At 48.9% G+C, this 24,440-nt stretch overlaps 1 protein-coding gene across 3 annotated transcripts in view; it reads left to right on the top strand.

Annotated features, from left to right (window-relative positions):
* The window catches only part of PFN2 (profilin 2), a 119,287-nt gene extending 103,797 nt beyond the window's left edge, over positions 1 to 15,490 (top strand). For 2 of the 3 annotated variants that reach the window (XM_085635100.1, XM_085635099.1), the window contains exon 3: positions 12,931 to 15,490. In XM_085635100.1, coding sequence (XP_085491226.1) covers positions 12,931 to 13,028 — 98 coding nt within the window. In that variant the 3' untranslated portion in view covers positions 13,029 to 15,490. The remainder of the gene's footprint in view (positions 1 to 12,930) is intronic. The other variant, XM_085635102.1, reaches the window with a different exon arrangement.
* The last annotated feature ends 8,950 nt before the right edge of the window (positions 15,491 to 24,440 follow it).

Here is a 24,440-nt window from a genome sequence, read left to right as displayed (position 1 = left end):
AGTGTGCGCTGCCTGCCTTGATATGGCACAGAAAGCTTTGACGGAGCAGTGCCTAAAGCTGCTTGTGGCCCGGCGTTGGGTACCTCGGAGGTCTCTCTCCCGGGTGAGAGAAAGGTCTGAGCACTACTCCGGGGGCTCAAAGTCTTTGTTCTCCCACTCCAAGGGGTCGGGTAAGAAGCACAAGATGTGAAAGCGTGCTTTGACTTCACCCTGTCCGTCGCCTAACATAACGGAGGAGTCCGGGCTTGCAAGGCTTTGTTCTGCGAAACGAGTGCCGGGGTTGTTTTCACTCCCTTTCCGGGGCCAGGAGCGACCCCTGCCCAAATTAAGGCATTTTGACGCCATATGCACCATCATTTTTGTTAGGCATGCGGCGATTAAGTGATTTGCCCAGAATCCCAGGATGTTCAGCGTTATTGCTGAGACGGGAACCCAGTTCCCCAGATTCGAGGTCGGCCGCCCTAGCCGTTAGGCCAACTCCTCTCCCCGACTCTCAACATTGACTCTCAAAGCCGATGGCACCAGCACCATTCTTATCCCCGATGACAGAGCCAGTTGGGCGTCCGACTCTGAGACCAGGCGCCGACCGAGCCTCTGGGCTCTGTTGTTTCCTCAGCCTTATTCTGAAGGCCTAGGATTGGAGAAAGATTGCGAGGGGCTGCAGGATCCCTTAGAAATCCCACTTCATACTGAGGAAATGGACTGGTATGAGGAACTGGGCATGCCAGTGGCTTGGATACCTCTCCAGAGCCTGCCATGCTTCCCCTCCTAACCTGGCTACGGAGGAGGAGGCTTACTTTGCCATTGTGGTGCATAGGGCTGCAGAGGTCTTGGACCTGCAGCCTCCTACTGAGGCAGTCATGACCAATGTCTTGACTGAGTTCTTGCAGCCTGGTATCTCCATCTAGGAACCCTTGCTGCCTTTCAATAAGGCCTTAACAGACGTTATTCTGGGGACTTGGTCCAAACCCAGCACAGGGGCTCCTGTGAATAAAACTATCGTCTGCCGCCGCCGCCCTGCTCTGGGTGACCCAGCCTTCCTTACATCGCATCCAACCCCAGAGAGCTTGGCGGTCCAACCCTCTACCTCCTGTGTCAAGTTCTCTTCAGCACCCTCAGATGGGAAATCCAAGAGGCTGGATCGCGTAGAAAGAAAATGTTTTCTTCCACCAGTCTAGGACTGCGGTCAATAAACCCCACGTGTCTATTGGGCCATTACTCCCATTCCCTACGGGAGACGGTTACGCAGGTGCTACCACAAGTCCTGGAGGAGGCCCAGGCTATCTTCTCCCAAGCTGCTGCTTACAGAAATGCAGCAAAGTTTACTATTCGCTGTGGCCTTGACACAACAGACTCGCTAGGCAGAGCGATTTACTAGACTGTGGCCGTTAGTCACCAAACCTCACAGAGAACGTCTGGTTTCTCTGGGGAAGTCAAGCCAACCTGATAAACATTCCTTTCGATGGCTCGCGTCTCGTTCGAGATAAGGCAGATGCAGCATTAGTGCTTCAAGGAGTCTGGGGCTACGGCCAAGTCCTTGGGGCTTTCTGTCATCCCAGCCTGAGTCAGTCTTTCGCTCCTTTCGTGGCTACGGAAGGGACTTCCAGCCACGCTAGCCCTATCCTAGCCAGAGGTCTGCGCAAGTTAGGCAACCTCTGCGTGGGCGTGGCTCACCCCAAGCCCGTGGGTTGGGTGGCTTGAAGTCGGGTCAAACCACAAACCCCCTCCCTTCTCAGTCTCCAAACCCTCCTAGGCCGATCCTCCAGGATCATGGGCGTCCCGTTGGTGGCAAGATAAGCCATCACCTCCACCACTGGCGGTACATCACCTTGGACAGGTGGGTTCTCAAGGTAGAACGGGCTACACTCTCCCTTTCCAGACTACCTCTCCTTCCATGCCTCGTACATTCAGTCGGCTGACCGAGGATCACCTTACTTTACTTCGAGAGAAAGTCGAGACTCTCTTGGCTAAGGGATCTTTTGAGAGGGTTCTGGTGCCAGAAGTAGGCTGTGGTTGCTACTCCCGCTACTTTCTGTCCCCAAAAAGGATGGTCCGGTCCTCGACCTCAGAGCCCTCAATAACTTCCTTAGAAAAGAGAAGTTCAAGATGCTCACTCTGGCTCAGATTCTGTCTGCCCTGGACCCAGGAGTCTGGATGGTAGAGCTGGACTTGCATTACGCGTACTTCATATTCCCATCCTGCCTGTCCATCGTCGCTACCTGCGGTTTACGGTGACCTAAGAACATTTTCACTTTGCCGTTCTCCCCTTTGGCTACACCAGCGCCCCTCTGGTGTTCACCAAGGTGATAGCCGCAGCTCATCTGCAGACATCGGAGGTTCCAGTCTTCCCTATCTCGAAAACTGGCTGTTAAAGGTGGGCTCGACCCGGAAGGTTGTCTCCCACCTCCAGACTACGGCAAGCCCCTGCATTTGCTGGGGTTCACTATCAACGTGTCAGTCACACCTGACTCCTTCACAGATGCTCCCTTTCATGTTCTGGACACCGAACAACTAGTCCAGGACATTCAGGCTATGATACTGATGTTTCAGCCTCTGTCCTGGATTTCAGTGAGACTGACTGTGAGGCTGCTGTGCCTCATAGCCTCCTGCTGTCTGCTAGGGACTCATGCCAGATGGCACGTGCATGCTCTGCAGTGGGACCTGAAGTTCCAGTGGGCGCAGCATCGGGGAAATCTCACCTACCTAGCCCAGATCTCTGCGGGAGATCTGCAGTGGTGGCTGACAAACTGTGAATGGGTTACTGGCAGACCTCTCTCCTTTCCCCAACCAGATCTCACAGTAGTGACAGATGTTACTCCTGGGATGGGGCCATCATCTGAGAGCGATGGAGAACAGAGGGCTGTGATCTCTGGTGGAAGCCGGGCTCCATCACAGCCTGTTGGAGCTTTGTGCGATTCGACTGGAACTGAAAGCCTTCTTCCCATCTATCAAGGGAAGGCTGGTTCAAGTGTCCACAGACATCACCATCACGTGGTATTGCAATGAACAGGGCAGAGTGGGGTCGTGGACACGGTCAGGAGGCCCTGCGCCTCTTGACTTGAATGAAACAGGGCATATTCTGAAAGCCAGGGCGGACGAACACAACTGTCGGTTCCTAGCGGATCACGAGTGGCATCTCCATCCATAGGTGGTCCAATAACTTTCAGCAGTGGGGAAACCCTTGGTTAGATGTGTTTGCCTCCATCGGGAATGCCTGTCAGGTGATTTGCACGTTGGAGTTTCCAACGCTGCTCTCGCTCGGCTACGCTTTTTGTCTCGACTGGAACTTAGGCCTACTTTCTGCCCATACCGCTCCTGTCCAGAGGGCTCCGAAAGATCTGGAGCAACCAGGCACAAGTCATTCATGTGGCTCCAGACTGGGCATGGAGAGCTTGGTATCCTGAGCTTCTACAAATAAGTACCGATCCTCTGATCAGACTGTTCCTTCGGGAGGATCTTCTGTCGCAGCAGCATTGGGGGTCCTCCACCCAAACCTGTTCACTCTCCGCCTCCCTTCGCGGAGATTGAGTGGTGACAGTTGACAGAATTGGACCTTCCTCTTGAGGTATGTAAAGTTACTCTGGCAGCCAGGCATCCCTCCATTAAGTTGGCATACGCCTGCCGATGGCAAATATTTCGTAAATATTGTACAGAAGTCTATCCAACCCTTTATCTGTCTCCCTTTCTGACAGTCTACTTTTCATCCTCTTCCTTGCCCAGCAGTGCTTTGCTCTGGGCACTCTGAAGGGTTACCTTTTCGTCCCTTTCTGCTTTTCTACTGCTGCCAGATCATCCGTCACTATTCAAATCACCCATTGTACATAGATTCCTGAAGGGGCTTACGCATTTGTTCACCCCTTTCCTTTCATCATGCCCCAATGGGACCTTAATTTGATCCTCCCTTATCTGATGTGTGCCTCATTCGAGCCACTGCACAATTGCCCTCTCTGGCTGTGCACGATCAAGATAGCCTGTGTAGTGGCAATAACTTATGCCAGGAGGGTGAGCATGCTGCAGGCTCTCTTCTCCGCCTTCTAACCCGACCATCTTCCCAGACAAGGTAGTTCTCTGCACTAGGGGTTCTTTTTTGCGTAGTTGTGACACCTTTCCACCTTTTGGCAATCAGTCACCTTGCCCGCCTTCTATGCTTCTCCGCATCCTACTAAGACGGAGGACCGTCTCCACCGTCTGGACTCAAAAAGTGTTCTCGTTCCACCGTCACCCGAACTCTTTAGTGCGGTTGATGACAAACTCTTTGTGGGGTATGTTGGAGCAAAGAAAAGACATTCTGTGCAAAAGAGGATCCTCTCCTGATGGGTGCTCCTCTGAATAAAAATCTGTTATGCTCTTGTAAAGAAGGAACCTACTGAAAGCCTCCGAGCTCGCCACCAGGGCAAAAGCAGCTACCATGGCTCATCTGTGTGGTGTTCTGGTACTGACATCTGCCAGACCGCTACGTGTGCTTCCCTGCACACGTTTGCCAAGCATTATTGCCTGGACAATCTGGTCCATATGGAGGGCCTCTTTAGGGTGATCGATCCTACAGGACAGTCTGGTTTAAACTTTTCTGCAGTCCCTCCTCCGGTATGGTATTGCTTGGGTAGCTGTTCACAGGTAAGGAATCTGCAGCTAGATGTCTCTATCAGATGGACACGTTACTTACCTTTGGTAACTCCTTATCTGGTAGGGACATGATCTAGCTGCAGATTCCTTACCGACGCACCCATCCTTTCCGAACTGCGGATCAGTATTTTTGTCAGGGCTATTAATCTTCAGGGCCCTAATTGTCTAAATCCAACAGTCTGTCACCTTCATGGCTCCGCTTCTGGTGTGGAAAGTCATGAAAAATGCCAGTGTCAGTCCACCGAGGTGGTGCCTATATAGAAGATGCAGACATCCTAATGAACATGACGTCAACGTTGTCACGCGAAGTCGACTAACGCTACCCACCGGCGCGCATGGGTTACTGCAAGAAAAATCTTTCGGATCCAGTCGGATGCTTGGGAAGTTCAAAAGAAAGGAATCTGCGGCTAGATCATGGATCTACCAGATATGGCGTTAGTGAAGGTAAGTAACTTGTCCTTCTCTTCTACAGTTGCAAGTTGGCTTCTAGCGCGGTCTTCTCCAAAATACATCATTTCAAAGTTTAACAGCTGAAAAATGTGCGCTAGAATTCCCATATTAGATGGACTCTAAGATTCAGTTATAATTATATATTGAACAAAAAATGTGGTGGCCACTTTGTGAATAGTTTTTTTTGTGTTTGAGTAGTTTTTATTAGTTAGAAATAAAAAAGAGGCATACATTCAGAGATGCATGCGACAGGTAAAATCCATGTAATACAAAATGCACATGAGAATAAAATTGATTACACAGAACAAATTGGTAAGGCAGAGTCAAAGAAGTGGAACACATGAGCAAGGACCCAACAGAGATGCGTCTGCAATATAAACAGTCACTAAGAACACTAAAATGGCTGTACAACCAGTGAAAACTAAGTGTAATGTAAAGCAGTACCAAGCGAATTAACAGTATGTGTATCGCCTATGCGACATAGAAAGCCGGGGGGGAAAAGTAAGGAAGGGGGTCAAGGAATAGGTTGGGATGTCTGTCGCATGATTCCAGCATGATCCCTAGGAATCATTAGTGGAAAGGGACAGTGGACCCTGAGAGCCTGGTTAAGGGACCACCAAACCCTACTAGAGAGGTACGGAATGCTTACCTAAGAGTGACATATAAACCCCACGGAGATGAGAAACCCAACCCTACCAGGTGTGGTACGATAGATTGTTAAAGGACTTCGATTCTGTAAGTATGACTTTAACTGCAATGGGTAAGAGCAAGTCTAACAAGGCCATATCTGTAGAATCTAAGGTCAGAGCAGTCGGGGAAGCCCAAGGGCCTAGCGTAACCATAGTGGAGGTCAGAGAAATGGGAGTCTTGAGAAAAGAGGATACCTGCGTTTGTATTGCTGTCCAGTATGAGCCTAATAGGTGGCATCCCAAAAAAAATGTGTTTTGTGCCAGCGTCAAGTTTGTTTGCAGTTCCAGCAATTGTCATCTCTTAGCTTCAGTTTGTATAACCGATCAGGAGTCCAGTGTAAAAGATTAATAGTGAAACATTTTGAATGAATAAGATGGAGCAATTTTGTTATGCAGAGAAAGTTTACCAATAGTGTGCCAAAAGTCAGTTGTAATGTACTCAAAAACCACTTTATCAAAATGTTTGGCCCACTTCGTGCAAATATGTCTCATCTGGTAAAGGGGGATCAGACAGAAATTAGTAAACTGTTAGAAGCAATAGGTCAATGACTTTTTACTGTAATTCTGTAGTAGGGGATCTCTGTGTATAGTCATAATCTAGTGAATAGTCCCGCCCATGTGCGTGGACCCCGGAGCAATAAAAAATAATCTCTAAAGGTGACAAATCATGCAGACCTGCATACACCTTTAAGAGAGAATTTAATTTAAAGACAGATAATGCAGCCTATACCCACAGGCTACACTGTCCAGTACTTCAACTAGAATTCCACAAACAGCACTGCCTGTCCAGCTTTTCTCCACATAGGAAAAAACCCTGCCTCTACCAGCAAAAGCCTCTGGAATGATAGAGAGGAAGGAGTGTACAGACAAGCCCCATAGGCTGCCATTATGTGGCTTAAAACAGGATACTGTGCCTTTAAGAAAACTTTCCAGGTTTCCAGAACTTTCCCCAGTATCCCAGAATGCCCAGCAGGTCCCATTTACTTTCAGTTCTTTTTTCCGGCTCCTGCTAGCAGGACCCTGGAGCATTGAGCTCTCCCCTTTTCAAGGGTTTATTGTAGTTTTTTGTCACTTTTTCTAGTGGCTGGTACTGTCAACATGCCTGGCTTGTTCGACAAGTGCCCGGAATATGGTAGAAAGAAGGCTAAAACTGATCCACACGAGGTGTGTATAGGTTGCCTTCCCCAGTCCCACGTGCCTGAAGGCTGTGATATCTGCCACTCGTTCTCTGCCAGGACCCTGAGGGACAGAATGAAAATCAGGCTTCAAATCCTGAAGGAGAGAAGACTGAAGGCACCAGGTGGGTCTGGAGGGGCTGATTTAGCCCATACTGAGGCCTCTGGGGGGCTCCCCAGGGGCAGGAAGACCAGTAAGCGTTCCCACTCCCCGTCGAGGGCGTCGACGTCGAGGAGGATGACCACCATCTGTTCGCCGTCTCCCCAGGGCTCTGGGGAGAAGCGGTCGACGTCGAGGGACCTGAATAGGCCGCCGCCGACTACATCGGCGTCTTCGGCGACGACGCCGTCTACGGCGCCTTCCAGCAGTCGGCGTCGAGATCGGACCCGGCGTCCGCGCTCGCCATCGGGGGGAGATCGCCGTTCGCCGTCGGTGAAGAGGAGAAGGTCGACGTCGCCGTCGAAGAGAAGATCAACATCGAGACGCTCGAGGTCCAGAAGATCGCCGTCGAGGCACGGATCGCCGTCGAGGCGCAGACTGCCGTCGAGGCACGGATCGCCGTCGAGGAAGAGAGTCATCGGGATCGGTGTACTCTGTGGTGTATACGCCTCCTCGGATGCCTACGCCGCCGCCTCCTCCACCGCTAACACCACCACCGCCTTCACATCCACAGCCAGCACCGCTGCCTCCGCCGCCCCCACCTCGGTCGTGGCCACGCACTCCGTTGGGGCCGCCAGCGGTCCCTCCGCGGTCGGTTTCCCTTCCAAGGTACCCGACTCCGCCGCAGGGGACTCCGAAGCCGCGACGTCCGCGGTCGCCGGGACCGGCTAGACCAGCGGGCAGACCGAAGCCGAAGAGGTCGCGCTCCCGCTCTCTCAGGAGGAGAAGATCACGGAGCCATGGACAGTCATCGTCTGACTCAGGACGACGCCGTAGGAGGCACAGGTCTAGGTCGCACACGCTGTCCTCGACCAGAGATTTTTCCCCGACTGTCGGACTCGCCGGGGACTAGAGTGTCTCCGGTGGACGATTTGGTCACCTTCCAGGAGGTGCTGTTGAGAGGAGCAGCGAAGTTGGGTATCACGGTGACGGTTCCAACACCCACGACGCCCGTGATATTCGAGACACTTCATAAGTAACATCTGTCTCGCCCTCTGCTGCCTCTTGTACCAGGACTGGTGGAGCCCGCGTTGGAGCTGTTCCTCACTCCTGCGGTGACGAGAGCCGCCCCCTCCAGGCTCCTAAAAAAGTATAGGGCCCGGAGTCGGACCCTACCTTTTTGAGGGTGGACCCAAAGCCGGATTCGGTTATCGTGACGGCGGCGAGGAAACATGCGACCGCTCCATCGACGGTCCCGCCTGACAAAGAAAGCCGCTGGCTGGATTCTGCGGGCAGGAAGGTGTGTGGGACCGCCGCCACCACCATGAAGGCGGCGAGTGCAGGGGCTTTGTTGGGCCGTTACGACCGGGCCCTGTGGGAGTCCCTGCAGCAGTATGCGGACCTGCTGCCCCGGGACAGGAAGAAGGACTTCTTGGAAACAGTGCGTGAAGGCATGCTGGTTTCTAATCAGGTGATCGGCGCGGCGGCGGATGTCTCCTTGTTGGCCGCCCACGCCTACTGCCATGGCGTCCACCAGAGGCAGCATTCGTGGCTGCGCCTGACGTCCCTCAAACCAGAGGCGCTGCACAGAGTGGCCAACCTGCCCTTCTCGGGGGAAACCCTGTTCGGAAAACATGCGGATGAGATGGCCCGCATGAAGGCGGAGGCGGAAACCCTGACGGCCGTCGGGTTGGAGAAGGCCGAGAAGAAGAAACGCCCGTTCCAGAGGCGGTTCGGGTCTTCGGGCAGAGGGCGTGGGCAGAGTTCGGGACAGCAGCAGCGCCAACAGCAGCAGTTCCGGAAGCCCTTCCAGAAACGCCAGAGGGGTAGAGGAGGCCAGCAGGCGACTACCACTACCAAGGGCCCTGCCGGGTCTCGGCCCTGAGCGGCTACTTCCCCCTCAACCGTTACCCACTCAAGTGGGGGGAAGCATTCAACTTTTTCCGGCAGAGTGGAGAAAAATTACTCAGGACAAGTGGGTGCTGAATATTGTTTGCAATGGATACAGTCTTCGGTTCATCAGCCCGCCTCCAGCGAATTCTGCCGGTCAGCTCTCGGTTCCAGCTGAGAGAGCTCCAGGTGGAGGCAGACATCTTGTTAAGAAAGAAGGCGGTAGAAGAGGTACCTCTGTCTCAAAGGGGAAGAGGTCTGTACTTTCGGTTCTTCCTTGTTCGCAAGAAGGACAAGAACGAGTTCAGGCCCATTCTGGATTTGCGACAGGCAAACAAATGGATTCGCAGAGAGAAGTTTCGCATGCTATCGTTGCACCAGATTTACCCTCAGCTGCAACGGGGAGACTGGCTCTGTGCCATAGATCTACAGGATGCGTACTTCCATGTGCCCATAGCAAGGAAGCACAGGAAGTTCCTGCGATTCCAAGTCGGCGCCAATCACTATCAATACACAGTACTGCCATTCGGGCTAAAGTCTGCGCCCAGGACCTTCCCGAAGTGCATGGCGGTGGTGGCGGCACATCTGCGAAGGAACAAGGCGTTTGTCTACCCGTATCTGGACGATTGGCTGATCAAGGCTTCATCCTTCTCGGAAGCGCAAGATCACTTCCGATGGACGTGCGCTCTCTTGCACAAGCTGGGGTTACACGTCAACATGTCCAAATCGGTCCCGACCCCGGTCCAGTGCATACAGTACCTGGGAGCCTCCATCGATACGCGGTCAGCAAGCGTGTCTCCTTCGGAGGAGAGACGGTTATCACTCCTTCGGAAGGCTCAGGACCTCAGGACTGCTCCATCGACGACAGTGAGGAAGGTGTCTTCTCTACTGGGATCGATGGCCTCCTGTATCTTCCTCACGCCTCACGCTCGGCTACACATGAGACCACTGCAGGAGTGCTTGGAGGATCAGTGGGATCAGAGGACAGGCTCTGGGGACGACAAGATACGACTGTCGCTACATGCTCTTCAGTCTCTGAAGTGGTGGTGTTCGGCGGAAAACCTCCTCAAGGGGGTTCCCTTCCACAAGGACATTCCCACGACGAGTGTCGTGACTGATGCGTCTCTCCAGGGCTGGGGAGCGCATTCCGGGGACTTGCAGATTCAAGGAAAGTGGTCTGCTTTGGAATCGACGTACCACATCAATTTCCTGGAACTCAGATTGGTCTTCCTGGCACTGAAGGCCTTCCTTCCATCCTTCCAGACCAACTCGCTGCTGATACAGACGGACAATACAACCACGATGTATTCCCTCAACAAGCAGGGGGGGTCGAGATCGCGCACTCTGTCGCTGGAGGCGCAGGCGATCTGGCGCTGGCTGCTGGCCCGAGGACTGACGATTACGGCCACGCATCTGCCAGGGGTGCAGAATGCTCAGGCGGACGCCTTGAGCAGGCTGATTCAGGAAAACCACGAATGGGTCATAAATGACGAAGTACTAGGAGAAGTCTTCGCAAGGTGGGGGACTCCAGACGTAGATCTGTTCGCCACCTCCGAAAACAGCAAATGCCGAGACTTCGCATCCAGGTACTACCAGCGGGGGACGCTGGGGAATGCGCTATGGATCGATTGGTCGAACAGCTTTCTGTACGCTTTTCCACCCATTCCCCTGATTCCGGCAGTGCTCATCAAGCTGTCCCAGTCCAGGGCGCGGATGATCCTGATCGCCCCGGAGTGGCCCAGGCAGTGGTGGTTCACGGACCTACTTCACCGGTCTCTCCTTCCTCACATGCGGTTGCCGTGCAGGCCGGACCTTCTCACGAAGTTCGGGGGGCGGATGGTGCACCCCAACCTCTCGTCTTTGAGTTTGGCGGCATGGCTCCTGAAATAGTGCAATATGGCCATCTGAATCTACCAGACAATTGTATGGACATACTGAAGGAGTCTAAACGACCTTCCACTAGGACATCCTATGCTTACAAGTGGAAGAGGTTCTGTATCTGGTGTAAGTCCAAGAACTTTGATCCGACGACATGTAAGGAAGATGTCATCCTTCCGTACCTTTTACATCTGGCGCAGTCTGGCCTTAATTTCCATTCCATTAAGGTTCATCTGGCTGCTTTGACTGCTTACAGGAAATGCCCTTCACAGACTTCCTTCTTTCAGATCCCTGTGGTCAAGGATTTTTTGGAAGGCTTGAAGAAAGGATATTCGTAGGTCTGACCAATTGTTTGTTAATTATGGCTCAGTCAGGACTGGTCTTGCGACCTCTAAGCAGTCCATTTCTCGGTGGATTGTGTCCTGCATACAATTGTGTTATCAAAAGGCTAATAAGACCTTAGGGGGTAAACCTAAGGCTCATTCCACCAGGGGCAAAGCTGCCACGACGGCTTTGCTGCGTAATGTTCCGATTGCGGAAATCTGCAAGGCGGCCACTTGGAAGTCGGTCCATACCTTTGCTGCGCATTACTGTCTGGACACGGATGCCAGGGCAGATGCTCAGGTTGGGCAGGCTTCGCTGCGAAATTTGTTCGCACAGTAGTGGTAGTGTCTTGTGTGTTCTCCACCGCTTTTGTTGTGTGGGGATGGGCTTGCCATTCTATTCACTAGATTATGACTATACACAGAGATCCCCTACTACAGGAGGAGGAGTTTCTTTTCTGTAACTCCAGTTCTGTAGTAGGGGTATCTCTGTTATAGTCATAAGCGCCCGCCCTCCTTCCCGGTGGAGAGAGATTTTTTCATATGTAGAATGCTACAGGTCTGGCGTGCTGTGCTACGCCTTCAAAAAGAACTGAAAGTAAATGGGACCTGCTGAGCATTCTGGGATACTGGGGAAAGTTCTGGAAACCTGGAAAGTTTTCTTAAAGGCATAGTATCCTGTTTTAAGCCACATAATGGCAGCCTATGGGGCTTGTCTGTACACTCCTTCCTCTCTATCACTCCAGAGGCTTTTGCTGGTAGAGGCAGGGTTTTTTCCTATGTGGAGAAAAGCTGGACAGGCAGTGCTGTTTGTGGATGTTGGTGGAATTCTAGTTGAAGTACTGGACAGTGTAGCCTGTGGGTATAGGCTGCATTATCTGTCTTTAAATTAAATTCTCTCTTAAAGGTGTATGCAGGTCTGCATGATTTGTCACCTTTAGAGATTATTTTTTATTGCTCCGGGGTCCACGCACATGGGCGGGACTATTCACTATATTATGACTATAACAGAGATACCCCTACTACAGAACTGGAGTTACAGAAAAGAAACTACTCCTTCACAGGTATGTGAGTTATACATAGTGCCCAGTTTACCTGTGTAGTTTAGGAACATACCGGACTACCTTTATTTTGGGGGGGGGGGGGGTGTAGTTGCAACAATAACTCAATATTGTTCCTTAATCGTTCCTAATGTAGAAACTATTGCATCTAATCAATCATATGGTTGTCACCAATGATCGGGGATGAGCTTTCACCTCTTAACACAAATGTTTGCAGAATATTTACAAAAGACTGCATATGCTTGTTTAATATTTTGTGTCATCGTTGTTGTTCACCTGTCCTTCAACTAGAGGATTGATTAATATGGACAATTAATAACATTCCTGGAGCAGTCTCAAAATAAAAAGATATTTTGCTTCAGTGATGCTCTTATTATTTTGCAATCCAACCTACTAATTACACTTGGCTGACTGTTGGTCACACATTTCTAACAGCTAAGTAGTCAATATAGCCAATTGAAGGGATTTTCCAAATCATTTGTAAACGAGAGACAAACGGGGAGTTTGCTTTCTGAATAATTTCAGCTTCTTGTCTTTACTGTTCGCTCCTACCATTCTCCCAAGTTTGTTTGCTATGCTTGCCTGATGGCTTTATCCTCTGTCATAACAAGTTTACCGTGCGAATGTGCTGATATGCTATAATTACTAGCATCTGTTGCAGTGTCGTCTATAACTTGCACTGCTTTCTTTGTTTTTCTTGCTTTTTTTAAAACCTCTCTTCTCTTCTTTCTTTTCTTTCAGTCTTGGTCTTTGCAATGGGCAAAGAAGGGGTCCATGGAGGTGGATTGAATAAGAAGGCATACTCGATGGCAAAATACTTGAGAGACTCTGGGTTCTAGTCGTTAGGCAGACAAATGTACTAGGGGAGAATTGCTACTAAACTTTCCTATTAGTGGGCTTAACTTGCAGTGTTATGGAAATTTTATTAGCAATGCTGGGTGATGGGGTATGAACCTGTGTCTCCTTTGTATCCCTTTGTTGGTGGGGAAAGGTGTTTTTTTTTTTGTTTGTTCATGTTTGTTCTTTTGTTTCCTTGTGTACTCCAGCATTGGTTATTATCATGGCAAAAGAAGGTGTCCATGGAGGGCTGCTCAACAAGAAAGCATTTGAAATGGCTACATACCTGGGCAAGCTTGGATGCTAAGCAGCCTTTCCCCATCTACCTAGCAACTGTTCATCATCATCCAGTTGTGTTCGCAATGCTATCAGACTGTAGATGGTAGTTACATTTTTTTTATTTACCCATATTTTTCTAATGTCACAACAGTACCCTTTCGTTCATTTGTTCGTTAACCACTCTATGTATCAAAATCTCATGTTTTGCACCATTATTGCAGTAAACACTAAAGATAAGCTGCATGATATTTTCAGGAGGAAATATGCCAATTCTGAATTATGCTTTCTTTTAGCAATCAATAAAATACTGACAACGAAGACCAGTTTTGAAACACTACAAGTGCCGATTGTACAATCTATAATTTGATCCATGCCTTTTCCGCACTTGAGCAATTACAAGGCTCATTTAGTCTTCCTTTTGCAGAGCATGGTTGGGAGAAATATGCATGCATATCTGTTTTGTTTTCTCCCTGTTTTCGTCCATGATATTTTAATTACATTTTCATTCAGTGCCTGGTTGATTAAACCATTTAATACCAATGTTGAATTACTTTTTAACAAGGTGCAATGTCTTGAAATTCATTTTCGTATTCAGCTTAAATATGGTATTGCAAACTTCTTAGCTTGTAAAATCTGCTTCTTGATTGTCAGTACAAGTGTAAAACTGCTTCAAAAGGTGCAAATGCATTTCCTCCTACGATTGTACCCCAACTATCTTCACTTTGAGTATCAAATGCCAAACAACCTTTTCATTTAAAAATATTACTGCAGCAGAAATGCTTCATTTACCTACTTTCCCGTACATTGCATTTTCAGAAAAGGTGTTCCATTTTGTAATTAATCCCAAATGTATGTCTGCACAATTACCCCTTTCCCAAGCACCTTTTCTGTTCTAGTTTCAAAGGAGAATGTATCTGTACATAACTTTACGTTCAGCACTTGGGCTCACTGTGACTAAGTATACTAATCCCGTAATCATTTACTGTTGTCGCAGTACTTTTTGTTTACAGTTGACTTCCAAAGTGGAAAGCTTTTAGCTATCATATAGTATGACTTGGGAGAAAATTGTAAAGAACAAGTCAGATTGAGTAAAAGACATCTGACAGTGGGTAGCAATTGAGATTTCTCACAGGCTCATTTTCACTTCAAAATGGGCAGTACTGAAGCATTACTGAAGGATGACATTCAAATTGTTAGATGCCTTTTCTGAAAATAAAGCTTGGGGTGATCCAGTTGTAAAACGGTCCTCCCTAAACTCGTTTTTTGGCATTTATGAACTTTATTGTCCAGGGACATTCCATCATGCATAGCTCAGCGCATTGTTACTTTTGTGAGCTCCTGTTGCATTAATAAATTGATGAATGCTGCCATTCTGGAATTCCTTATCCCAATATAACCATCTGGAGTGTGTCCAATTTCAGTTTTTCATAGGACCAATTTTATTTGCAGCTTCATATTTTATACGACATTGGTGTCTTTTAAGAAGGGTAACTACCACCTTCAGCTGTATACTGGTAGTCGAGACACTAAACTGTTAAAATGCTTATTTGTAGGTCATGTAAAAAAAATGCTGCTTTAATACCAATGTTTGGATGAAGGCTGATAGTTTTTCAGAATTGTTGAAATACAGTCTATTTCAAAATACCATATTGCATTTGGTCTACAAGATAGACCCCTGCTGCAGAAACTTGAGCAAGCTGTTTTCTGGCCATCTGAAATGTGTATCCAGACTGTCAGTTAAATCGCGGTACTAACCTTGCCCATTTAAAAATTAAAGAATTCTATACAAAAGAACAAATGGGAGATGGTATTGGTTGGAATAACTGACTTGGCTGTCTTGTGATAATTCAAATGTATTCTGTGCCATAGTAATAAAAATGAACTTGAACTGTTATGTTACTGTTCTGAGATGGATTTTAACTGATAGGTAAAGATGGTCTTTTTTCCATTGGCACTCGTTTAGGGACATTCTAGTATTTGCTTTATTGTTTGGGCCTTGTGGATTATGTACAGATTTAAGCAAATTCTTGTTGTTAATTTGTCTCTTTCCCTGCACTTTGTTACATCTGGGATACAGTCTGACTCATCTGATTTAATATGCATTTCAAAAAATGCCATAAACTATTAAAACACCTTGTTTACAGACAGATGAAATAAATTTATTCCAACCAAATATAAAAAAAAACCTAGGCTGTTGTGTTTCTTTGCATTGAGTGTGAATTGTTTTGATATATTCTCCTGGCGTCAATAAACCACAAGTTGAAAGCACGATTATTCAGAGTGAATAGAGGATTGCACAGTAAACTACTGCAGTTCAGCTAAACAAAGGCTGGCAAAACTGTTTAAGTGGAAAATTCCACAACAGTTTTATTAGTAAACTTCTTCCAGGATCAACATGCTTACCCCCGCCCACCACACATCTTTTTGACATTTTCAGTAAAAAGAATACAAAATTGAGCACTGTTGAAACCTAGACATCATACTTGGACACTCTATAACCGGATATTCTCCCAACCCATCGCCCCCCAATGCTATGCTCAACATGGTTTAATGGTTCTGCCTCTGTCATTCCACTGCCCACAACAAAATGCTTATTTTAAGCAAAACAAAGTTTTATGGTCTACTTACTATAATGTATATTTTATGGTACAAGCATACATGTTTTTGTTTAAAAGGGTGACAAAGCTTAATTTACAGACTGAATACCTTTAGGTCTGTGACCGTGTTCATGGTAGCATCATTAGCAGTCAGTTGTAGTAACAGTTCAGTTGCAGCTACTTGGGAAAACAAAACCTTTTCACTCGCTCAGTTTACCAGCACATATAATATTTTTTGAGGACTAATTCATGATCATCTTACTCAATTTGAAGAAATCCAGATTTCATAGAGGAACCCAGTTTAATGTTAGTCGTCAGTAGCTTCCAGTGTGTTGACTCTGGCAGATGAGAATATATTTCTTAATGCATACATTTTGTCTGTGGACTTCCATGTTTGGGTAGCAGAAGCTCCAGAAATAATTTTGAATTTAATTATATTGTTGCTCCCAAGTTTCTAAGCTGTGTTCCACCCTCTTAAACCAGTTCAGTATTTGGTTGCGGTTGACCCACAATACATTTGTTTAATTTTCGTCACTGCTATTAGTATTTTCATTGTCCTCATCCTCTTATTCAGAAGAATCTGCAATCTTCTGATGTGACTTTGTCCATGCTCCAAAAGACTGCGTACTAATAGATTTTAAGGGTCTAATCAAGGGTATGTGCTCAGGTACTACTTAATCTTCTTGACTACTGTCTGAGTCAGTGTCCGAGTCACTGGAGATGGAACAACTTTGTTTACAACCTGCGCAACTCTTCTTTGTTTTAGTTATTAACCAGGGGTCCACACACTTGCAGTAGTAATAGTATATCGGATAAGGCAGAAATTATGCATAACGTCAGTTTTGCAGCGTGAATCTTATTAGAATTCACATGCTGTGCATTATTTTGCCATCTATTGGTTGGGTCCAGAATTGTAGTATTTCTTTTCCTTTTTTTGTCTTTTTGTTGGTTGGCGTCGACATAACTCCATTAGGTGGCCTCCTGTGACGTCGACTGGCTTCCTCCTTTGGTCGCCATATTCAGATTCTTTTTTCCGGCCGTTGGATCTGGATCGATATGGAAGAAGCTCCCAAGATTAGAGAAAAGAATCGGCGAAAATAAGGAAAAAACTCAGAAAAAACACCCGGTAGAACGTTTCGACTTAGTCGTTTTCAATCCAAAACGACCGGAGATCGACGAAAGGTTGAAAACAAGATCTTCGGCGGTGTGAGAATGCGCATGCAGGGGGCTCCCTGTACGCGGTAATGGACAAGACATGGTTCAAGTTTTGCAAGAACTGTCACCACAAGTACGCTCAGAAGGATCAGCATCCGGTCTGCAACCTTTGCCTACTGCTGGATCATCGAAGCGAGGACTATAATGTTTGCTCCGTCTTTGCCCCGAAGACGTTGAGGGTGAGAGAAAGGCAACGACAAGCCAAATACAACATGCAAGGCCAAGGGCCACCGCCATCGCTGCGAGACCTGGGCCGCTCCAGTGATGAGGAAGATAACGTCGCCGAAGGGCCAGAGGGCGACTAGGACAGATGTTTTGGTTGAGAAGAAGACTTCGAAGGAGGTAAGCGTTGTCGACCTTGAAAAGACGAAGTCTCGAAAATCAGACTCCAGACTTTCAAAGGGGGCCTCGGCCTTTTAAGCACTCGGCGGGACCGCAGCGGTATCCAAGCAAAAACACACCGTAGGATCCTCGGATAAGGACTCCGTAACGGCAAAGACAGTCTGGAAAAGGATGCTTTGGTGTCGAAAAAAAGGTCCAAGCAAGCATCAACCGCCGGATCGGCGTCAACTAGCGGAAAGCCGTAAGTCTTCATGCCGAAACACACGCGGCGGGATGGAGAAGAAAAGGAAGAGGCTTGAAGCTGAAATGGCTAATGTTCGAGGCATGTGGGCTGCTGAATTCATATCTGTGCATAGATCGCCGCCTAGTGTTGGGTCCGGATGATTGCACATTGTTGTCCTGGAAGAGTCTTCGAAGTATCCTGAGATGGGTGACTCCTCCCCTGGACCACAGTGCGCATGGGCATCCTCTCCATCCCCAGATTGTTTTTTTCCGCCATTGGGTTCGGATGCAACTATCTTAGCTCAACTTCGGAATACTTAGTTTTAGGCCAAAAGGCCTATAGTTTTCGTCGGTACAGTTACCGTTCGGTGTCTACTACTAGTTCTAGTGCTCCACACCCTTTTCAAAATTTCGAATCGAATTGGTCCAAACTTCGACGCTCCATCGACGATTGAATCGAGAACTCCGTTCAAGAGGTGTCCGTTGTGCCACGCCAAGTACCCTCACATCGACGTCCACCCGGTCTGTAACAAATGTCTCTCGCCGGATCACGACGAATCAAAATGCATGGCCTGCGCGCGGTTCCGATCCAAGAAAACTCTACGGAACCGACGGGCAGCGAGGCTCGAGGCGCAGCAGGCAGCGCCCGCACCCACCAACATATTCAGCACCGAGGACGAGGACGCCGAGAGCGTGGAAGAAATACTATCTAGCCCCGCTTCGGAACATGGTTCCCGATCGGACGACGATGACGAAGAGCTCTTTCGACGTGAAGAAGCCGTCGATGAGGTAGGGGACATCGACGAAGCCTATGGGGCTGAAGAAGACAGCTCTCCCGAGGAGTTAGGCCAATCCGTCGAAACGGAGGCCGAAATTAGTCGTCCGGCTCCGGTCGAGGGATCGCCTTCGGGCCTTACCCAAGACCTAATCCATGGTTCCTCGGCCCCGCCTTCCGGCCCGGCACTGAACACTATGCAAGAGCCAATATTACCCAAGACGACCGGGTTGTTAAACCCTAAAACATCCATCGCTCCAGTCCCTTCCAGATCGAAAGCGAAACTGGTGGTGGTCGGATCAAAGGCGTCGAAACAGTCCACTGCCCCGGCGCCGACGCCGAAGAAAGTCGTCGGCTCCAAACGCGTACAAAAAGACTTCGGCGCCGAGCTCACCGCAGCAGACGCGGTCGACGCACAGAAGAAGCGCGCCCTCGTGCACCACAAGGCACCGACACCTTCGGCGCCGACACCGAAGCCCGTCGCTTCCGCAGTCAAAATGGCCGCCTCGGCTACATCGACGCCTAAAGCACCGATGCCGAAGAAGTCCTCGACTACGTCGACTATCGATGCATCCCTTCAGGCCAGTGACCCCCTTCCGACAAAAAAGTCGGGGTCGGCCTCCACACCTACTACCAAGATGCCCACCAAACCACCATCTCAGTTTGCTGTGCAGCAGGTCTCTGCATCTCTCCAACGTATCTGGGACCAGGTAGCCCTCCACTCTACCTCGGGTCCCCACACTACCTCACCCGGTACAGTGTACTCGGAGCCCACCAACATTACCTTTGGGCTGCCACCGACATCTGCACCGAAACTCTTTCAAATTCGGACACGTGTCCTCCACACACAGTCCACCACCTCTGGCCTAACAGAACACGACCCTTCAGGGCCACAGTTTATCGACACCGACACTGGCAGGCTCATGCTCCACAAGCGCAAGATCACTCCAGTCAGGGAAGAGGTGCCATACAAAATTCCTCTTAAACGCAAGCTGACGGCGGAGCAGGAACCAGTGCTACAAGAACACTTCCATCCCCTCCACTTAGATCCGCAGTCCTTTTCTCCTACCCCTTCTGAATCGGACCCAATGCAGGAATATGGTGGGGACGATACCATCTACCCCAGGGACGCAGATCCCGATGAAACACAGGATCCTGATCAGGCATGGGATGACCCCACAGACCCAAGTGTCTCACGCCACATGCTCAGGACGCGCAACTCTACAATATTAAAACTTCTCCTACAGAGGACACGGCCGCATTTAATGCCCTTATCGAACGGGCTGCTGCTCATCATGGGGTGGAACTGCACTCTGACGCCATTGAGGAGGACTTCCTGCTTGACACTTTCGCATCTTCGGAAAGAACTGTCAAGACTCTGCCCATGCTTAAAGGGGTTCTGAAGCCTGCCAAAGACATTTTCAAAGACACCACAAGAGCCCGTGTCTTAAACCCCAGGATTGAAAAGAAATATAAGCCTGCACCTGGTGACCCTAAATACATTAGGGGTCAGTTGCCATTAGATTCTATGGTGGTTGCCAACGCTCGCAAAAGAGCCCACTCAGACAACTGGTGATGCTCCTCCCCCAGACAAAGAGTCAAAGGTCCTTGAAACATCTGGCAAACGTGTGGCAGCGCAAGCAGCCAATATCCTGCGCATTGCCAATACACAAGCACTCCTGGCACGTTATGACAGGTCACATTATGACACGCTAGAGTCACTGCTCCAACACCTACCAGAGGAGTATAAAGAGTCAGCGGAGCTCCTCATTAGAGAAGGACAACTCCTCACTAATGCGGCCATAAAATGCGCCCTAGACGCAGCTGACACAGCGGCCAGGGCAATAAACACTAGTGTCATGTTACGACGCCATGCCTGGTTACGCATCTCAGGCTTCAAACCCGAGATCCAAAACAATATCCTCAACTTACCGGTTAACACGGAATTTTTATTTGGCCCAGACGTTGACACTGCCCTAGAGAAACTGCCAAATCTATGGGGGCGCTACAAACCCAACAATTTCCTAGTGGCTCCTTTCGTCGCACTGGAAATAGGGGAACGTCAAGAGGCCAACAACAACAGTATGCCAAAGGTGGCACACAAACCACCTACGACAAAAACAACAGGGGTGGATATCGTGGATCCAGCACCAAGGGCAGGGGACGTGGATACGGCAACACCAGGTCCTCCCCAAAAAACAAACAGTGACGCCCTCTCCCTACACCCCGACCACTTAACACCTGTCGGGGGACGACTCCAGCTGTTCCTGCCCGCATGGAAGAACATCACCACGGACAGGTGGGTCAGGGACATCATTCAACCTGGGTACTGTCTGGAACTAACTTCCACTCCACCCAATATACCACCAAAGCACCGTCCTATGTCAGCCGAACACTTACATTTACTCCAGCAAGAAGTGCTTGCTATGCTCGCAAAAGGGGCCATAGAAGTAGTGCCCACCGCCCAGCAGGGCACAGGAGTGTACTCTCTGTACTTCTTGATCCCAAAAAAGGACGGCTCGCTCCGACCTATCCTAGACCTGCGACCCCTAAACCTATATATACTGTCGGAGCATTTCCATATGCTCACCCTCCAACAGGTTCTCCCACTACTCACTCAGGGGGATTTCCTAGCTACACTAGACCTGAAGGATGCATACTTCCACATACCAATACACCCTTCACATAGGAAATACCTCAGATTCACCATTCAGGGGAATCACTATCAGTTCAAAGTTCTCCCCTTCGGAGTAACAACAGCGCCCAGGGTCTTTACCAAGTGCCTGGCGACAGTGGCCGCGCATCTGCGAAGACAAAATATTCACGTCTTCCCTTATTTTGGACGACTGGCTAGTCCAGGCCAAATCAGCACGACAATGTGCCACCCACATGTCCCACACCATTCACCTTCTTCACGATCTGGGATTCTCACTAAATTACCCAAAATCAAGTCTCCAACCTGCGCACGTACAACAGTACTTAGGCGCGACAATCAACACTCTGGCTGCCACAGCTCAGCCAACTTTAGTGAGAATCAACAGCATGCAACTGCTGATCTCAAAATTCAAACCTCAACACTCCCTTCCGGCGCGAGTGGTCATGCAGTTGATAGGCATGATGGCCTCCTGCATCTTCATAGTCCCACACGCGAGACTACATATGCGCCCGCTTCAGGAGTGCTTAGCACGTCAGTGGAATCAGGCTCAAGGACAGTTGAAAGACCTAGTGTTGGTGAGCGGTCGGGCATACAACTCTCTGCATTGGTGGAATCCACAAAACCTTTGCAAGGGCCGACCGTTCCAAGAGCCTGTCCCACAAATAATACTGACAGCGGACGCGTCTCTCCAGGGATGGGGAGCTCATGTACTCAATTACACAGTGCAGGGACTATGGACTACACAACAAAAGAAGATGCACATCAACCTTCTGGAACTGATGGCAATCTTCCTGGCAATGAAAGCATTCAAAGTACACCTGTGCAACAAGGTCGTGTTGATCCGGACGGACAACATGACTGCCATGTACTACATACAGAAGCAGGGAGGAACACACTCTCCACAGTTGTCTCATCTGGCTCCGAGCATGTGGAAGTGGGCCATTCAGAGGAACATATTCCTCATGGCGGAACACCTCCCCGGCAAGGACAACCAGATGGCGGATCTGCTCAGCAGACACAGCCACCAGATGCACGAGTGGGAGTTACACCCATCAGTACTCCAACTGTACTTCCAGCAGTGGGGTCATCCAGAGATAGACCTATTCGCCACAAGGGAAAACGCAAAATGCCAAAGCTTTGCCGCCAGGTTCCCACATCCACAGTCGCAGGGCAATGCGATATGGATGAACTGGTCTGGCAGATTTGCGTACGCTTTTCCCCCAGCGCCGTTGATACCGCTGGTGGCACGCAAACTGCGACAGCACTCACTGACACTCATCCTGGTTGCTCCAACATGGGCACGCAAGCCATGGTACACCACCTTTCTGGAACTTTCCGTGGTGCCGCATCAAAGGCTGCGGATCAATCCCGCGCTTTTGACGCAGAACCATGGAGAAATTAAACACCCAGATCCGCAACAGCTGAACCTGGCAATCTGGCTCCTGAAGTCCTAGAGTTTGGCTACCTAAACCTGCCACCTGACTGTATGGAAATCATTAAGGAAGCTAGAAGACCCACTACCAGAGCTTGCTATGCAGCCAAATGGAAGAGGTTTTTCATTTATTGCAACAACAATGACATTAACCCGCTAGACGCATCTATTCAGAACATAATCTGCTATCTATTACACCTATACCGATGCAATCAAGCATACACCTCTCCATTTAACCGCAATAGCAGCCTATCTCCAAAACAGGCAGCACCTCTATTTATTCAGAGTGCCTGCCATCAAAGCCTTCTTGGAAGGACTTAAACAGGTGATTCCCCCAAGGCACCCCCCAGCACCGGTGTGGAACCTCAACTTGGTCCTCACCAGACTAATGGGTCCACCCTTTGAACCTCTCCATTCTTGTGAGATTCAATTCCTTGCCTGGAAAGTGGCTTTCCTGGTTGCCATCACTTCCTTAAGAAGAGTTAGTGAACTCCAGGCACTAACCATTCAAGAACCATTTATACAGGTTCACGCAAACTGGGTCGTACTGCGTACCAACCCCAAATTCATGCCTAAAGTAATATCGCAGTTCCACGTGAACCAAACCATCGAACTGCCTGTTTTCTTTCAAAACCCACAAAATGTCGCTGAGAGGATGCTCCACACACTAGATGTAAAGAGGGCCCTCATGTACTATATTGACGGAACTAAAAACTTTAGGAAGACTAAACAACTCTTTGTTGCCTTCTCTCCACAACACAAAGGCAACGCCATTTCCAAAGCAGGTATAGCCAGATGGATCGTTAAATGTATCCAAATTTGTAATCAAAAAGCTAAACGCACATTAACGATTCCACCACGAGCCCACTCAACACGGAAGTTAGGGGCCTCCATGGCTTTCCTGGGAAACATTCCTTTACAAGAAATATGTAGAGCAGCCACATGGTCCACTATACATACATTTACAAAACACTACTGTGTAGATGTACACTCAAAACAGCAGGCAGCTGTAGGACAGGCTGTTCTCAAAACTCCTTTTCAGACTGCTGCAGCTGGCACGGGTAGCCGCCGCTAATAGGAGGTACTGCTGTGTATTCTATGCACAGATATGAATTCAGCAGCCCACATGCCTCGAACTGAATATGCTACTTACCAGTATGCATCTGATCTTGGCATGTAGGGCTGCTGACATTCATATCGCCCACCCTCCTCCCCGGCGCCTGTCGCAGCTGCAGCTCTCAGAATTACTGTATAGCATGGTCATCACTTCCTGTATCTACTCCATCACTGCCACAATGGCGAAAAACAATCTGGGGATGGAGAGGATGCCCATGCGCACTGTGGTCCAGGGGAGGAGTCACCCATCTCAGGATACTTCGAAGACTCTTCCAGAACAACAATGTGCAATCATCCGGACCCAACACTAGGCGGCGATCTATGCACAGATATGAATGTCAGCAGCCCTACATGCCAAGAACAGATGCATACTGGTAAGTAGCATATTCAATTTTACAACGTAAAAAAGACTTCGACAAAAGCTTGAAACAATTCAAGATACCGCAGAAAACAAGTACTGAAGGCGAAAAGGTTGTCGAGGAACTAATGCCACTGACAACACCTGAGCCAATCAAAGAGGAAGAATCATTCTTTTTCGTCTAAGACGTCAAAGATGATGAACAAATATTCGCCGAATCAGCAATTTCGGAGAATCAAGACTTCCAATGGCAAGATCTCGACGCTGAATCACCTGAGGAGGCTGTGGAAACATATCCTTCGAGGCCATCACACCCCGGATGACATCGGCAGGTATACCCAGGTGATTAAAAAAGCAGCAGAAACTTGGAGTTCAGCTGGAGTAAGAAAAACCTCAAATCATGTTTATTAGAGACTTTTATG

This window comes from Triturus cristatus, chromosome 11, assembly GCF_964204655.1.
Source record: "Triturus cristatus chromosome 11, aTriCri1.1, whole genome shotgun sequence".
Lineage (NCBI taxonomy): Eukaryota > Metazoa > Chordata > Amphibia > Caudata > Salamandridae > Triturus > Triturus cristatus.
Note: the sequence above shows the minus strand (reverse complement) of the source record. Positions and strands in the feature narration are given on the sequence as shown.